The 19,749-nt window shown below is 34.0% G+C and overlaps 1 protein-coding gene across 1 annotated transcript; it reads right to left on the bottom strand.

Annotated features, from left to right (window-relative positions):
- Nucleotides 1-4,733: 4,733 nt before the first annotated feature.
- Nucleotides 4,734-6,314, bottom strand: LOC134281363 (uncharacterized). The gene has a single exon (XM_062763843.1). The coding sequence runs from the start codon at nt 6,312-6,314 to the stop codon at nt 4,734-4,736; it is 1,581 nt and encodes a 526-aa protein (XP_062619827.1).
- Nucleotides 6,315-19,749: the final 13,435 nt, after the last annotated feature.

The raw sequence follows: 19,749 nt of genomic DNA, 5'->3' as shown, positions 1-19,749 counted from the left end.
AGAAAATGTGATTTCGTCTTACTTTAAGCTCATAATCTAGTATCATTGAGGATCTAGTATCATTGCGTTTCTTGCCACACCTAAAATTCAAGCTATCTAAAATATATTTATGGTATAGTAGATTTATGGAAAGAAATATTCAGTACGCCGCACTTAAACTTTTCAGCTTATTTCTCCATGATATTAAAAATAACAATAATTTCAATTTAAGCAGTTTCAAGTAGATCAATGGATAATTAAATGCTCATCCATTAACAATACTGTGTGGGAATATGTTTTTAGAGAAGTATAATCTTAGATGTATTGTACCACAAAATATGACCATCAAATATACCTATGAATTTTTAAATACATCTTAACATCTTTATTACAATGAAACTTGTCTTATCCGACATGCACGAGGAACAGATTACAAACATATTTGTCGGAATAAACAAGGTGTAGTATTGCAGCTTGTAAAGATCATTGAGATAAGTATAAATGATCTTGATGTATTATATGTGTCTTGCCGTTGGGTGGAATGCAACTTAATTAAATCGGAACCATCTTGATGTATTATATGTCTCAGGATGCCATGTCAAATCACCTGTGTATGAGAAATGAGAAGAAAAATTAATATTCCAAATTGACTATTAAGAAAACAATCTTATGTTAACAATTAACCAAACGTGAGTCAGAGTCAAGGAATATTTAGAGACACATTTTATGAGATATAAACTTTTATAAAATCTTATCATTGCTGATTATTATTTACTTCCCCTTAAGAAAAAAAATAGACAAACAGTTTTATTCAAATCATTGCCTAGTATATTATATCTTAGATAAAATATTCCATTTTTTGTCAACTCTATATACGAATATTTCGCCCTAGATTTACTTTATTCATGTATAAATACCATTCATGATCGTGCGCAATTTGCAAGCAATCAAAGATATTTAAATAATGCAGAAAAAGGGTACTTTGTAATTTCTATTAAATACAATTACTCATAAAGTCAGGTATCTTCACATTACAGAAAGGAAGCAGGTGAGATGGTTCTGTTTTCATGTTTTTGTATAAAAGCATAGACTAGATTGTTTTCATGTTGAGAATCACTAATATTATTTCAATTTGAACTCCGGAGAATTAGGGAATAAAAAACACATTACGCTTTTTTGTGACAATAAAACTTTTCTTTCAATGAGCATGTTTATTTTATAATTAATGAATCCCAGATGAAAATTCACCTATACGTTGTAAATGAATTGTGAGCTATCGAGAAATACCAGACATTTTGTTTTTGTAGTGAACTCTTTCTCCCTTCTCCAATCTATCTCATTCCTCGAAAAAAGAATTACCGTAGATGTATTAAAACGGACATGTGTATGTGGTTTTCAGTCTTCTATTTTTTTTTATTTGTTTTCATACTACCGTACTAAAGATTCATTTCTTCCTTAAGCTATCTCCTACAGCTTGGGACGTTATCTGCCGAAATTACTCAGCTAGGTTAGAAATGTCCACACCTCTTAAAATATTATTACAAAAACTGTATTAAATATGCAAATATTATTTCAATTAACACGAGGTTTAATTTAATAGCATATGTATTCATGGAATCCTTACTGAATTTGAACAATGCAATTTCAATTACATCAACTATTTATCACCTGGCGTATTTAAAATTAGAAGAGAACGGTTATGAGGATCGCAAACGTTCAACGATATACGGATAATTGTTCACCATAAAATTGATAGTTGTTTAATTTAAAAAAAAATCCTGAACGCGAAGACTGTTGAGAGCAACATCTGCACGCCCGAGAATTATATAAAATTTAGTAGTCTTTTGCTAATCCTTGTTCCTTAACATTGTCTACTTTAAAAAAAAATGGAAATCTACGGAAAAAACTTCGGAATACAACTGGCTTCCACCATCTTCTGAATAATAGGAACAATAGCTACATTTATCTAATTTAAACGGATATTATTGAACGTTATCGATGGGTTGTCCTTGTGATTATAGATTGTTTATGCATATGCAGAACTACTGCTTTATATTAGGCCTATTTGTTTTCAGTTTAACTGTAAAGACTTTAAAATATTTATAAATGCATTAGAAAATATGACTCAAGTTTAGTAAGATCATGCTTATCTAATTTTGATTTTTATATTTACAAGCTTCAATAATTGCTTTATCTCTATTTCAAGTACAGAGAAATGGCGTGTCAAACTACTATATGACGTCATCTCAGTCAGTTCAGCGAGATCAAGGTGGCTTTAATTCTACATTCAAATTGTGTTATAATACAAAGATAAGGAACACATTCATTTATGTTTAGAATATTTATGATAATTATTTTTGTAAGAGTGTAGGAAAGAAAACAAAAGTTCATCTGTACAGTTTTACCGTGACGTCATAATCAATTTCCTTAGGCAATGCATAAACTTATTTATCTATATTGGAGTCCGTAACCTAGCTGCGAATAGAAAAAAGTACTTTTTACAACTTTTCCGGAAGAATCTTGATATTAATAATAAATTAAGTTTCTTCATTCTCAAATGTTTCGGATATTAATAGCTTCACGTTGAAAATCATTTTACATGAATAGAATAAATCATTTATATATACCTCTTGTTGAAAAAAAATTAATATAGTAGATTTTAGCTTGTAAATGATACATTTTGAAAAAAAATACTTTACTAATCTGTCGATAGAAAAGCATGCCTCCATTTAAGCATAGATTCGTGGCTCCGTTTTAAGACCCCTTTTACTTCATCTAGTTAACTGAAATCTTTATTATTATGCATCTAACCTATAATTTGTTATCTTTGTGGTACACTACTTGCACATATTTACACTGAAAATAGATCTTTAGTTTTGCTTAAGGTATAAAAAAAGCCCTCTAGTGGATGTTAATTCCGGAATGCTGTGCCTGTCAGAGTTTGATTTTTATTGTGTTTTATTAATGGAGTTTGATGAAGAGACTTACTTTTACAATCGACGACTGACTTTTACAATTTATACATAGACCAACTCCATTACTTAAAATGTAGAAGTCAGTCGTCGAATGTAAATGTAAGTCTCTTCATAAAACCCCAATATTAGGAGTAGGTGCGGCATTTCATTGATCGATTAAAAACACATAATATGGCTCCTGTTTTATTAGTGTCTGTTAACTCCATTACATTAATAGTAATTCTAGTATATTCTATATCACAGACTCGATTTCATTAATAGAATCTTTAAATTCTATTACTTAAATAGGAACTCTATCACATTAACAATATCTCTATTACATAAAAATAAATTCTATTTCATTAACAGAAACTCCATTACATTATCAGAAACTCTAAATTCTATAAAATTAACAGAGACTTTATTACATGAACAGGGACACTATTACGTAAACAGACACTTTGTTACATTAACAGAAACTCTTTTACATTAAAAAGAACTCTATCAAATTGTCTAACTTGTGTTAACTTGCGTTTTCTAGTACAATCCCATAGTTTCATTATCTTCGAAACTTCTTTAAAAAGATCAATAAGGTAGTTTTGGAGTTGCTCTTCCTTTCCTGTCTTGCTTTCTTAGAAATTGATAGCTTTAATAGTTCCTAATTTTAGTTTCGAAAGGGGATAGCGTTTTATCATTAGTCGCTTTATTGTTTTCGTATGACGACTATTTTTTTTTATATTCCGATTTCTTTTTCTCTTGCATAGGTGTAAACCTGAGTGTGAAGTTTTCGGAAATTAAAGCATATTTTTAAACCGAATGATGGTAGTAAATCTTAATTTTCTGAGAATAAATAGATTGTATTGAACATTTGTATATCTTTAAATTAGTAAGCTTATTTTTTATATAATATATTTTATATAACTATATTTCAGATTCAACGCTTATTTTGTCATTTAAAGGATATATAAGATAAAAGGCATTTCTTTTGAATTGAGACATCAGATATACATATATAAAGCCCATGTCTCTTATGTAAGAACGTATAAACACATTCCTAATACTAAGATATGTACAGCAAAATTAAAAGTGCATCGTTTAGATTTTTTCACCCTATACATTTTACAATTGCCAATAATATCATATTTTAAATATTTATGCAGACAACACATCAACAAATCACACAAAATACACTAACCTGGTCCGTATATCGAAGGTCACCTTGTTGTCTATCATATAACACCATCACAAGTCTGTTACCCTGGTCCGTAGATCGAAGGTCACCTTGTTGTCTATCATATAACACCATCACAAGTCTGTTACCCTGGTCCGTAGATCGAAGGTCACATTGTTGTCTATCATATAACACCATCACAAGTCTCTTACCCTGGTCCGTAGATCGAAGGTCACCTTGTTGTCTATCATATAACACCATCACAAGTCTGTTACCCTGGTCCGTAGATCGAAGGTCACCTTGTTGTCTATCATATAACACCATCACAAGTCTGTTACCCTGGTCCGTAGATCGAAGGTCACCTTGTTGTCTATCATATAACACCATCACAAGTCTCTTACCCTGGTCCGTATATCGAAGGTCACCTTGTTGTCTATCATATAACAGCATCACAAGTCTGTTACCCTGGTCCGTATATCGAAGGTCACATTGTTGTCTATCATATAACACCATCACAAGTCTGTTACCCTGGTCCGTAGATCGAAGGTCACCTTGTTGTCTATCATATAACAGCATCACAAGTCTGTTCCCGTGGTCCGTTGTTAGATGGGAACTTGTTGTCTATCATATTACACCATCACAAGTCTGTTACCCTGGTCCGTAGATCGAAGGTCACCTTGTTGTCTATCATATAACACCATCACAAGTCTGTTACCCTGGTCCGTAGATCGAAGGTCACCTTGTTGTCTATCATATAACACCATCACAAGTCTGTTACCCTGGTCCGTATATTGACGGTCACCTTGTTGTCTATCATATAACACCATCACAAGTCTGTTACCCTGGTCCGTAGATCGAAGGTCACCTTGTTGTCTATCATATAACACCATCACAAGTCTGTTACCCTGGTCCGTATATCGAAGGTCACCTTGTTGTCTATCATATAACACCATCACAAGTCTGCTACCCTGGTCCGTAGATCGAAGGTCACCTTGTTGTCTATCATATAACACCATCACAAGTCTGTTACCCTGGTCCGTAGATCGAAGGTCACATTGTTGTCTATCATATAACACCATCACAAGTCTGCTACCCTGGTCCGTAGATCGAAGGTCACCTTGTTGTCTATCATATAACACCATCACAAGTCTCTTACCCTGGTCCGTAGATCGAAGGTCACCTTGTTGTCTATCATATAACACCATCACAAGTCTGTTACCCTGGTCCGTAGATCGAAGGTCACCTTGTTGTCTATCATATAACACCATCACAAGTCTGTTACCCTGGTCCGTAGATCGAAGGTCACCTTGTTGTCTATCATATAACAGCATCACAAGTCTGTTACCCTGGTCCGTAGATCGAAGGTCACCTTGTTGTCTATCATATAACAGCATCACAAGTCTGTTACCCTGGTCCGTAGATCGAAGGTCACCTTGTTGTCTATCATATAACACCATCACAAGTCTGCTACCCTGGTCCGTAGATCGAAGGTCACCTTGTTGTCTATCATATAACACCATCACAAGTCTGTTACCCTGGTCCGTAGATCGAAGGTCACATTGTTGTCTATCATATAACAGCATCACAAGTCTGTTACCCTGGTCCGTAGATCGAAGGTCACCTTGTTGTCTATCATATAACAGCATCACAAGTCTGTTACCCTGGTCCGTAGATCGAAGGTCACCTTGTTGTCTATCATATAACATCATCACAAGTCTGTTACCCTGGTCCGTAGATCGAAGGTCACCTTGTTGTCTATCATATAACACCATCACAAGTCTGTTACCCTGGTCCGTAGATCGAAGGTCACCTTGTTGTCTATCATATAACATCATCACAAGTCTCTTACCCTGGTCCGTAGATCGAAGGTCACCTTGTTGTCTATCATATAACATCATCACAAGTCTCTTACCCTGGTCCGTAGATCGAAGGTCACCTTGTTGTCTATCATATAACATCATCACAAGTCTGTTACCCTGGTCCGTAGATCGAAGGTCACCTTGTTGTCTATCATATAACATCATCACAAGTCTGTTACCCTGGTCCGTAGATCGAAGGTCACCTTGTTGTCTATCATATAACACCATCACAAGTCTGTTACCCTGGTCCGTAGATCGAAGGTCACCTTGTTGTCTATCATATAACATCATCACAAGTCTGTTACCCTGGTCCGTAGATCGAAGGTCACCTTGTTGTCTATCATATAACATCATCACAAGTCTGTTACCCTGGTCCGTAGATCGAAGGTCACTTGTTGTCTATCATATAACACCATCACAAGTCTGTTACCCTGGTCCGTAGATCGAAGGTCACCTTGTTGTCTATCATATAACACCATCACAAGTCTGTTACCCTGGTCCGTAGATCGAAGGTCACCTTGTTGTCTATCATATAACATCATCACAAGTCTCTTACCCTGGTCCGTAGATCGAAGGTCACCTTGTTGTCTATCATATAACACCATCACAAGTCTGTTACCCTGGTCCGTAGATCGAAGGTCACCTTGTTGTCTATCATATAACAGCATCACAAGTCTGTTACCCTGGTCCGTAGATCGAAGGTCACCTTGTTGTCTATCATATAACATCATCACAAGTCTGTTACCGTGGTCCGTAGATCGAAGGTCACTTGTTGTCTATCATATAACACCATCACAAGTCTGTTACCCTGGTCCGTAGATCGAAGGTCACCTTGTTGTCTATCATATAACACCATCACAAGTCTGTTACCCTGGTCCGTAGATCGAAGGTCACCTTGTTGTCTATCATATAACACCATCACAAGTCTGTTACCCTGGTCCGTAGATCGAAGGTCACTTGTTGTCTATCATATAACACCATCACAAGTCTCTTACCCTGGTCCGTAGATCGAAGGTCACCTTGTTGTCTATCATATAACACCATCACAAGTCTGTTACCCTGGTCCGTAGATCGAAGGTCACCTTGTTGTCTATCATATAACACCATCACAAGTCTGCTACCCTGGTCCGTAGATCGAAGGTCACCTTGTTGTCTATCATATAACACCATCACAAGTCTGTTACCCTGGTCCGTAGATCGAAGGTCACATTGTTGTCTATCATATAACACCATCACAAGTCTGCTACCCTGGTCCGTAGATCGAAGGTCACCTTGTTGTCTATCATATAACACCATCACAAGTCTGTTACCCTGGTCCGTAGATCGAAGGTCACATTGTTGTCTATCATATAACATCATCACAAGTCTGTTACCCTGGTCCGTAGATCGAAGGTCACCTTGTTGTCTATCATATAACACCATCACAAGTCTGCTACCCTGGTCCGTAGATCGAAGGTCACCTTGTTGTCTATCATATAACACCATCACAAGTCTGTTACCCTGGTCCGTAGATCGAAGGTCACCTTGTTGTCTATCATATAACACCATCACAAGTCTGCTACCCTGGTCCGTAGATCGAAGGTCACCTTGTTGTCTATCATATAACACCATCACAAGTCTGTTACCCTGGTCCGTAGATCGAAGGTCACATTGTTGTCTATCATATAACAACATCACAAGTCTGTTACCCTGGTCCGTAGATCGAAGGTCACCTTGTTGTCTATCATATAACACCATCACAAGTCTGTTACCCTGGTCCGTAGATCGAAGGTCACCTTGTTGTCTATCATATAACACCATCACAAGTCTGTTACCCTGGTCCGTAGATCGAAGGTCACCTTGTTGTCTATCATATAACACCATCACAAGTCTGTTACCCTGGTCCGTAGATCGAAGGTCACCTTGTTGTCTATCATATAACACCATCACAAGTCTGTTACCCTGGTCCGTAGATCGAAGGTCACTTGTTGTCTATCATATAACACCATCACAAGTCTCTTACCCTGGTCCGTAGATCGAAGGTCACCTTGTTGTCTATCATATAACACCATCACAAGTCTGTTACCCTGGTCCGTAGATCGAAGGTCACCTTGTTGTCTATCATATAACACCATCACAAGTCTGTTACCCTGGTCCGTAGATCGAAGGTCACTTGTTGTCTATCATATAACACCATCACAAGTCTGTTACCCTGGTCCGTAGATCGAAGGTCACCTTGTTGTCTATCATATAACACCATCACAAGTCTGTTACCCTGGTCCGTAGATCGAAGGTCACCTTGTTGTCTATCATATAACATCATCACAAGTCTGCTACCCTGGTCCGTAGATCGAAGGTCACCTTGTTGTCTATCATATAACACCATCACAAGTCTGTTACCCTGGTCCGTAGATCGAAGGTCACCTTGTTGTCTATCATATAACACCATCACAAGTCTGTTACCCTGGTCCGTAGATCGAAGGTCACCTTGTTGTCTATCATATAACACCATCACAAGTCTGTTACCCTGGTCCGTAGATCGAAGGTCACCTTGTTGTCTATCATATAACACCATCACAAGTCTGTTACCCTGGTCCGTAGATCGAAGGTCACTGTTGGGCGGCAACAGGAACTCTTTTGTGTGCAGTGTATACGGATTCCTTAAAAGTAGACCTCTACCATGTAATTTCCTGTCAGTAGAATTTCACTGACTTTGCCATTATTTTAATAACATACTGGCAGTTAATTTAAGATTATACATAAAATTATGCGTCATTGACATTATCTTGTACATGAAAGATTCCTCTAGGTTCCTTGCCATACCAGAGAGATAATCTGACCACGCCTCCAGGATTCGCCATTAAATCTTCGTCCTTTCCGGGAGCGGGGATGGGCGCATGGGACCTTTGTTACGAAGTTCACGATCGTCGGTGTTTATTAAGGACTTATTCACACTGTAGACAAGAAAGATGATTTTTATTCATGGCAGGTAAAATTATATAGAGAATCAAATAAAATGAAAACAAAATGAAGTTGCATATTTTAGTTACATATTTCTAGTTCCCTGTCGGTGAAACAAGATGGACTAAAGGTTTCCACTGCTTTCGTTCCTCTCTGTCTGCCTGATTATCTATCCTACTAGCTTTTGTGTATGTTGCTTGACCTTGATTAGTTATAGATAAATTTTTATTTTGATCCACTTCAATAATTTCTGATAAACTTTTCAGTTCTGAAGGGAACCGAATTGCACTTGCCGGTAGGGGACTGATATTGCTAATGCAACACTCTCACAACGCTTTATTTTTCAGATTCTTTTAATCCCTAAATATTCATTACCTTAAAGTAATTTTGATCGATATGGATCTAATTGTCTTCAAGAATAAAATATTTAACATATTCTGAACTAAAATTCATTCTTAACCTTATAATCTTATTGTTTTCAAAGGTAAATAAACAAGGGACCGATGGAACCTACAACATAGATGCAGAAGATCCGGCCTGTAGCAACTAGTTACGATTCGTTAATTCTCCCGCCAAATATCAACAAGAAAATGTCGTTCCTATCACGTGCGAGAGCATCATCTTCTATATGACGTCGCGTGACGTAGAGCCTGGTTCAGAGCTTCTGGTCTAGTATGGGGATGGATATGGGAGGTTTTTAGGCGTAAACCGCATACATCCGGGTAATTATAAACAACACGTTTTATGGTTAATTGTTTACGTCCGAATATTTAAACCATCTGCTTAATCACATCTCACATAACTTGACCATATACAATGTGGTCATTAAAACATTTTTATGCCCCCGTGAAGGAAGTTTTGGGGGTTTATAGTTTTTGTCCTGTCCGTCCCTCTGTCTGTCTGTCTGTCTGACTGTCTCTCTCCCTCTCTCTCTCTCTCTTTGTGTGTCTCTCTGTCTGTTTGTCTGTGTGTACGCAAAAACTTTAATACTGCCCATAGCTTTTGATTTAGTGGAGCTAATGTGTATTCTTTGTGACAAGACCTTTCTTACACTACTGGACGAAAAAAGTGCTGAGAATCCCAAATTTTACTGATAAAGTTTGATAATTACTGATACTGTGCTGTTGTTGCTGATAAATACTGATATTTACTGTTATTATTACTGTTGTTGCTGATATTTTTTGTTGTTTCTGATAAATACTGATAATTACTGTTGACTTTTACTGTTGAGTCTGATAAATACTGATAAATACTGTTTAGGTACTGTCGTTGCTGAGAATTGCTGATAATTACTGTTGAGGTACTGTCGATGCTGAGATTTACTGATAATTACTCTGGTCATTGTTTTTAACCTGGTAATTGGTTTAAAATAAAACAGCGGACTATAAAAACCTTTAATTATTACTTTCTTTTACTTGGATTATCAGGACGAAATTTTCATATTTCTTTAAATATTCTGCTTGTGACAAAATTACATGACTGTATGTATCTATGCTGATCTCAATTTCTACTATTACCTTTGTGAAAATTTTGACAATAATCAAATGAAATATTGATAGAATGAATATATAGAAATAGAATTAATAATAAAAAATTAACTGAAGAAAAAAAATGGCATTTTACTTTTGCATAAGATATTCTTGAAAAATAAACTGTAAATAAAAAGAAAAGTATGCTATCTTAAAAAAGATCCATCACTAGGTCAACTGGTCGAGTTTGGACAACATTTTGTTTTTTAAGGCCTTTTTTTCTCGAAAACAATAATATTTATCTTGTTAAATGTTCAGTTTTCTGGTCTCTTTTTGTCGAAATATTTGAAAATTTGCTCGAAAATTAGAAATTTTATCCCTTTTAAAAAGTAACTAAGAGGTGAAATCAGGTTTGAATATGTTCAATCTGTGGGCTCTGATTTTAATTAATAATTTATTTATTTATTCATTTATTTTAATGTTATGTAGACGTTTGTAGATCGTCCAAGAATTAAACTCCTCCACATGTACATATGTACAAGCACACACTGTATGCATGTGCAACCGGCAAATGGGGCGAGCTGATTAAAAATTAGTGGTTAAGAATCCCTAGTGCAAAGGTTCATGTGTTTAGTTTGTCTCTTAAAATTTAAATACAAAATCATTTTTTATTTAATCAGTTTTGAAATCTCGTTAATTTTTTTTATTTGATTTTATGGAATGGGAAATAAGAACTGAAATGAGACTTAATTTAATATGTTACTATTGGTATATGATCAAATTGATCGATTTTAATTTTGCATGGTAAAAAGTTGAAAGGAAAACATTTTTAATTGATTTCAATTGATCAGAAATCGGTGATCGACCTGTGATTTTACTGTATTGTGTACATGTCTTCAGCCCCGGGGTAGAACGGCCGGGGGTACAACTTGTATATTCCATGCAAATTGTAGTGGTCAGCGTAACAATGGGCACTAATTACCTATTGTTCTTCGTCTGCGGCTACTGGTGTTATCAATAAACAAACTACCTACACTGTACATGTACTCGCTACTTTGGAACAATCTTAAAGTTTATGGTCGCACGAAAAAAAAATCCGTAATATTGAATTTGATGACGAATAAAATTGATAGACAAAATATTTAGAATAGAACACTTTGGTACTATAATAAAAAAAAAGATATATACATGTATATCATGTACGTTGTACAGACTTATTTTAATTATTAATTCAATTCTCAAAGATCTATCTTTCTTCATTTTTTTTCCATTACGCATATTTCTTCAATGAATCAATCAATCATTTATTTGAATCTTTTTACCATTTTACATTAGTATACATAGACCATAAAAACATATAAAATGTAGGTGATTTTATACATAACATTAGGCATGCGTGAATAAAAAACTAAACAAAATTTTTTTGTAGGATGCTATAAATGCGAAGTAAGGGAATTTAGGCTGGGGAGTAACTATACCTTGTTTATCAGATAAAAGAATATCCTGGGGGAGGTGGTCACATGTATTTTCAATTCTGAATCTCTGCTAACGATGGTTTGGGACCGGTAAATACGTAGACGAGAAATTGACTTCAATATTTAATTTTAAAAAAAGTGTGCAAAATATACAAACATATAGATATAAAGAGAAAGATTGTTTAGTGAAGCACTTTTTTGAAATAATATTAGAATTAATTGTACACAATTTAGATGCAGGGAAACTCCACTTCGCTATATCCGAGAAAAATAAAACCTTAAATGTATGGATTTTGGATGTCAGAAACATAACGTTGTGTATCGCACTCATGAAATGTTATAATTACTTCAGCTCTGAATTTTGTATGGTTCATTGCAATTTATTTTTTTAAAAAAAATTTTATTCTTGCATAATTATAAAAAATTCGATAAGTATAATATCATAACTTACATGACTTTTAAAACACACAACTAAAGAACAGACCTTGCCCTATCGGCTATCACTTAATTGCAAACAGTGTTTCACCCCCTCCTTTTTGTGCTACAATCAAGTAAAATCATATAAATAAACACCAAGTCTGTAGTGTTCGTTTATACAAAGGTCTAGGACAAAAATGGAATTAAAAAAAAAATTATAATCTCTGCACAAAATTCTAATTTTACAAAAACGCAAGCCGTAACGATATCCCTATGGCAGAATGTACTAATAATTGACCCGATTCTAAAACGAAAGTAGAACGTTTACACGTGGTTGACATGTATGTTCCAGAACAACAAGCACAAAGTGTGCATTAATGGAAAAAGTTAATTCAAGTTATGATTTATTTTATTTTGTTTTTTAACTGACTGATCGCATATAACATGTTTAAGGAGTGGCGCATAATATTAGAAGCCATATGCCCATAGTCTTAAAACTGTATACAATGAAAAAAGAATTAGCCTAAAGAAAGAGATGTATATATTTCATTGACTGAAAATCACACTGCATAAAATTTATGTCATGTAGTGTACAATACTAAAGCCTTATCAAATAATTTAAAAGAGAGAGAGAGAGAGAGAGAGAGAGAAAGCTAGAAAGCGACATAATGATATAAAATTCGCATGGAGGACATCGGAGAACTAGAGCACGCTGTCTACATAATATATATAAAAAAATAATTAAAGATGTTTCAATTTAATTATTTAACCCTGTCACATTTTTCTATAAAATAAAAAAGTGTACGCTTAAGACTAGATTTTATGACAAATATTTAATACTGTCTTGTTAAAATGAGAGCTTAATTTAAAAGTAAATGGAAAGGGGGGGGGTGTTTTCAACTTAATGTGCTCATGCAGACACGTAGCATCGTTTTTGAAAGGGGGGGGGGTTGTGGTCGACTTTTTTCAAGGCCAACTTCCTTTCATTTCCGATTTTTTTCCCATATTTCCTTGCTATAGATATACTGTGGTAAAAAGTGGGGGGGGGGCAACCATCTTTTCCACTGACATTTTCTATAGTGAAGGTAATGTTGGGGAAAAAAGTGGGGGGGGGGGCAGCCCCCCCTGCCCCCCCCCCCCCCCCGGTTGCTACCTGCCTGTCATGCATTTTCAGTTCTCCACACGGTAAAATAAATTGATATTTACAAACATTGACTGTATTGAAGTATTAAAGATACCCACAAAAAGCTTTTGATGACAGTACATATACATGTGAGAAAAAATTTGAGATGAGATTTTTTTTTAACCTTTATGAACAAATATTAAACTTAAAAAAAAAGAACTTGGGAAAAAAAACCACTGCAAATACAATATGAACATTTATGAAAGCTTATGTTAACATTATGGTCTAAAAATAATTATAATGAAATTAATAGCTGAAAACTGAAAACAAATTAATAAAACGTGACTTATTTATTTAGAATAATTTGTTTTGTAATTGACTGTAATGAATTTGTTAAAATACTTAAAAAAAAAACAAGAAATAATCATTTCTCAGGCTATTTTAATCCATTCCCAGGTTAGAAACATTGACCACAGTAATTATCAGTAAATCTCAGCATCGACAGTACCTCAACAGTAATTATCAGTAATTCTCAGCAGCGACAGTACCTCAACAGTATTTATCAGCATTTATCAGACTCCACAGTAAAAGACGACAGTAATTATCAGTATTTATCAGCAACAGCTAAAATTATCAGCAACAACAGTAAAAATAACAGTAAATATCAGTAATTATCAGCAACAACAGCACCGTATCAGTAATTATCAAACATTATCAGTAAAATTTGGGATTCTCAGCACTTTTTTCGTCCAGTAGTGTTAGGGTACTACATATCTTGACAGTTTGACCTTGATCTAGGAGTTTAACCCAGTTTTACACAAAAATTCCGAACGTTTAGTTTGGTCATATCATTTGAATAGTGGATCCTAGTGTTGTTATAATTTATATATAATTCACACATATATTTTTGTTAAGAGACCTTTCATTGGATACTAACAATTTTGACCTTGGGGATTTTAGTACTTGTGAAAAAACTTTAACCTTGGCCATAACTTTTGAACGATAAGGCTTAGGGCTTTCATATTTCAACTAATTAATCCTTGTGACAAGACCTTTCATTTGATTTTAAAATCCTTGACCCTTTGACCTTGACCTTGGAGTTTGACACATTATTACACAAAAAATCCAAAGTTTTACTTCGGCCCTAATTTTTAAATGGTCGATACTAGGAATATCATATTTTAGATATCAATTCTTTGTGACAATAGCATTTTATTGAATCCAACTATTTAGACCTTTTGACCTTAGACATTACGTATTTACAAGAATACTTTAACTTTGGCCATAATTTTTGAATTGTAAGGTTTAGGTCTTTTAAACTTCGCTGATGTAGTCATTGTGAGAAAACCTTTCATTGGATATCAACACTTTTAACACTTTGACTTTGACCTGGTTTTTGACCTACTTTTTACAAAGAAATCGGAGTTTGTCCAACCATTAAAAACGCTAAACTTAGTCGTAACCTTTGAACAGGTGATGCAAGGGTTTTTTTTTATGTCAGATTTGTATTTTATGGAAAAGCCTCGCTTTAGGCACCGACGTATTTGATCTGCATTTGAGAAAGCTTAACCTTCGCTATGGCGGCATCAGTGTTTCACAAACCCATCTTGTTATTACATGCTGTCGTTTCTTAGGAGGTTTTAAGTCGTAAACCCAATACACCTGGGTATATATGTAAACAATTTACTCATAACATGCCTTCATTTTTATCACATACGTACAATACCAAAAAGGATATTTTTGTCAAATTTCTCTAATCTGTATTTGATAAAAAAATTGCTACTCTTTCATAAAAAAATATGTACATCATATTTAAATAAACTTCAAATAAAAAAGTGCACATTAATTCTGGAAAATATATTTCTGCAGTGTATCAAAATTGTTAATTTCTAATTTCATCCATAAACATTATGTTCATTTGTTATTCAAATTGAAATAAAGTTTGGCCTAGGTTTGCTAATGCTTGTTAGAAAATATTCTATTGGTACATTTACCACGACGCAAAAAAGAGAAAGCAGTCTCTTCAAATGTCTGTTCAATTTGGGTGCCTTAGATCAAATTTTATAATTTTTTTCGAGCATGTAGGATGTAAAGCAACAACTCGTCTTGTATCGGTGGTGTTTAAAATTTGAAGATGATATGATTTTTTTATTGTCCTTTTCTGCAGAAGTTGATCTCAACGGTTCATTTGCATTTCGTGCCAATGTTTTGACATTTAACGACAATGAAAGACTCATTTTTGGTAAATGGACACCAATTACGTATCAGAACTGAAATCCTAACGACGAGGGCGAGACAGCAGTTGATCCAATCTTTGGCCTCCTTTTGACTTATCATAACGACGGCAGGTGGCGCTTGGTGACTGATAGAAACTGCACGTAATATACAGGAGACAGCGGATTAAAACTTCCCTTTATTTGTGAGGATTTTCCATTTTATTTGGAGCCAGAAAAGTGTTCTGTAAATTAATGTTTTATTTTCTTTAAATTAAAATAAACATTTGCAACCTTTATCTTTTTTGTATATAATTTCATTAAATATGGTGTAAAGAGTTCTATGTTAAAGTTAAAGTTAAATGAAATTTTCTTAAGTTTACTTCGGGTTGATTATTCATCTCCTCGGAAGAGATCTAGATTTATCCTCGGATCGCATATTCGACACCTCGAAAGACATCTAGATTTATCCTCGGATCGTATATTCGTCTCCTCGGAAGACATGTAGATTTATCCTTATGTTTTAAATAAACTATGAATAGCGTGTACACAAAGACAGACTGTGCATTATATTGTTTCCTTATTTTCCTAAGGAAACTTACGCCGGTATCTCTTCACACCATACGTACAAACATTTTAGCACAAAGTGTTATTTTTTTTCATTAATTTCTATCCGTAATCCAAAAAATAAGGGACAAATATATTTTGCTGTTACGATCGGTCCATCTGTCTGTTTGCTTGTGATTTTTTTTTTGATTTATCTGTAAGTGGGGAAATCAATTAGCCCTGACTGCAGCCTTTAATTGGTTTGAGCTATAGATTTCATACTTCACAGATGGATATAATATAAAAGAACCTATCCTTGGGTTTAATTTTTTTTCTTTATTTTGACTTTCATATGATAAATTAAGCCTCGACCAATGAGATATGATTTTTATATTTCACTGATGTATTCCACGTGTAAAAACTTTTCCTAGGGTACAAGTATTTTAGATTTTGATCTTTACGTTTGACTCACTTTTAGAAAAATTTTCAAACTTTTAATCTTAGCGTAGCTATTACACGGTTAAATCAAGTGATATCATACTCCTCACACTCATAATTTGATAAGACCTTCTCTTGAGTACAAAGAGTAATGACCTTTAATCTTGAACTTATGGATTTGACCTACTTTTAAAAAACGTTAACTTTGGACGCTTTTACTGAATATTTAGTGCTAGGGGTTAACTATTTTACCGGTTCATTTCTCGTGGTAAGAACTTCTCTTGAATACCAATATTTTCTTTTTATTCTATATCCTTTTATTTGGACATCAGACTTTGACTTCTTTTGAAAAACTTTGGTTATAACTTTTGAATGGTTGATTCCGTGACTTTTATATTTCACCTGTATATTCTTTCTGAAATTCTTTTGGGCATCATTAATATTGAATCCTTGACCTTGTCCAGTTTGACCTACTTATGAAAATCTCTAATTTTGGTACTAATTATTGAACTGTTGCTGCTTTTATTGTTTTTTTTAGAAGGTAGACTCAATGTGAGAAACGTTTCTTTTGGTACCAAAACTAGTTTTATATTGACCTTGGTGTTTGACCTGCAAACGACTACATTAATCATAAGCCTCTTTGTGTCACAAACTTATCTTGGTTTTTCATCATTAGCTCCGAAGACTTTTCCTATTGATTTAATAACAAATTTCAAGTTGTAGTCTTTCACAGTTTTGGATATATATAAACAATAGTCTACACACTGTATAATAGAGAAGACCTGTCACACATATTGAATCATTTTGTTTAAAAGATGTAGTCTCATAATTGCAAAGGTATTTGCAAACATACTGATTTATGTTAGCTCGCTATGTTTTATTTGCAAAGACAGTTGCAGTTACAAGATAACATCTTTCAAAAAATAATGAATCAGTGCTTATATTTTTCTAACTCCTTGTCTTGTTTTGCAAATTTGATATTTTTTTCTAACTTACTTGAATTATCTCTAACCTAAATAACAATAAATTTAAATGATATCAAATTTTGCTTTTAACGTTTGTGACGTCAGAACAAAATGCATATTACACATGTTACCTTTTGACCCCCAATCTGCGTTAGGGTGTTTTGAAATAAAAAAAATACAAATAAAAAAATTACAGTATCGATATAAGTCTGCTATTACGTATATTGTGCATTCAAGAGCAGAAATTTTTCTTCAATGATTTTCTGTAGCAATAGAAGATACCACTCTTCAGAAAATGTGATTTCGTCTTACTTTAAGCTTATGATCTAGTATCATTGAGAATCTAGTATCATTGTGCTTCTTGTCACACCTAAAATTCAAGCTATCTAAATATTTATGGTATAATTAGATTTGTGGAAAGAAATGTTCAGTATGCCTCACTTCAACATTTTAGCTTATTTTCTCCATGATATTAAAATAACGATAATTTCAATTTAAGCGGTTTCAAGTAGATTAATGGATAATTAAATGCTCATTCATTAAAAATAAAAATACTGCATGGATGGAAAAAGATGGGGATATGTTTTTAGAGAAGTATAATCTTAGATGCATTGTACCTCAAAACATGACCATCAAATATACCTATGAATTTTTTTTAAATACGTACATCTAAACATCTTTATTACAATGAAACTTGTCTTATCCGACATGCACGGGGAACAGATATTAAATATATTTGTCGGAATAAACAAAGTAAGTATTGTCGCGTGTAAAAATCATTGAGATATGTATAAATGACAAATGAAATTAAATAGCTGGAAATCACTGAAAAGAGTATTGCATGTGTCGGATTAAACAGGTTCCACTGTAATAGGTTTAACAATAAAGTAATCGTCATCCCAATTCTCCGCCCAGTTATCTCCATTTATCAGTGTTTGGAAAAAAACAACGAATTTTTTCTATTTTCAAATTTATTACAACACATATAAAGTACATCTTTTACTGAATATATTCAGTATCGCTTTACAGAGCAGTTCAACACCCTTCTTTTACTGTTTGTTACTTGATGTTAAATATTTAAAAAAAAAGAACTCAGCAATAAAAATTGATTTAAAACCGTCTCTTGAAGGTTTCCATAATCCATGGATGATCTTTCGTCTGTTAAAAAAAATTAAATTAATACTTCACAGATAAATTTAGGATAGCATATTTTTTCTATTAAAAACAACTTTTATAGCTGAAATTTTCAGAGTAATACAAACATAAAAAAATTGACATTAAAATGTAATGATGTTTACCTAGTTCCGTCTGATCATCATGGTGGCCCCCCTCACTGATGTCCCACTCGTTACTGTGGGATTTCATGGATACATCCAAGACCCCGGGGACAATTGACCGTTGAGGAAGGCCTGGTGACAGTCGTGAAACCACCAGCCTCCTCTAATGTTACTGTGAGCAGCACAGTTAGAACTCCGTCTGTCATTGTCTCTGTCTTGGGTGGAGAATGACATCCCAGACAGGTCAAAGTTAGAAGAACCCGTGTCAAACATACTGTCTCCTGTAAAGTTAAACAAAGGAATCACAGAGATAATTGATTTATATATATTCTATCTAACTGTCATTAATAATACTGAGGTAATTCTAAGATAGACAGCTTTAGGTGATGGAAAGAGTGATAATATTTATTTAGTTCAGTCATTGAATCCCGGGTGTCTTAATACTGGCACCTGCAGATTTAGAAAAACAATACATAACAGAGATAATAATTATTAATTCATATCACATTGATTTTGATATTTAAGTAAATCTGAGATACGCAGTTTAAAGTGTTGTTTCCTGGAAAGAGAGATAAAAATAATACAAAACAACAAAACACTGCGTAATTCACATAACATCCTTTCTAGTGTAACAATAAACAACAGACGTGTTACACTTGTTAGCAGATAATTCTTCAAATCTGCACATTTTTTAAATTGAATATCCTAGAACTTTAGCCTCACAACTTTTACTCGGAGATATGTTCCGTTATGATATAACTGAAATATCTAATATTAATTTGGATACATATTCTTAGAACACGTTTTACACCTTCCTTCAACAAAATTTGCCAAAAATGAAGATATGTCTAATAAGTCAAGATAAAATTTACAGCATTTTTCACCTGAAAATCACATATTTTGACTAATATTTCAAATTTAAC

This window comes from Saccostrea cucullata, unplaced genomic scaffold, assembly GCF_032062105.1.
Source record: "Saccostrea cucullata isolate Sc308-1 unplaced genomic scaffold, CSIRO_AGI_Scuc_v1 ctg14768, whole genome shotgun sequence".
Taxonomy (NCBI): Eukaryota; Metazoa; Mollusca; class Bivalvia; order Ostreida; family Ostreidae; genus Saccostrea; species Saccostrea cuccullata.
This window is presented reverse-complemented; position numbering and strand designations above follow the sequence as displayed.

Excerpts from the sequence above, each read along its gene's own strand:
- LOC134281363 (XM_062763843.1), bottom strand. The coding sequence starts at position 6,314 with ATGTTATATGATAGACAACAAGGTGACCTTCGATCTACGGACCAGGGT.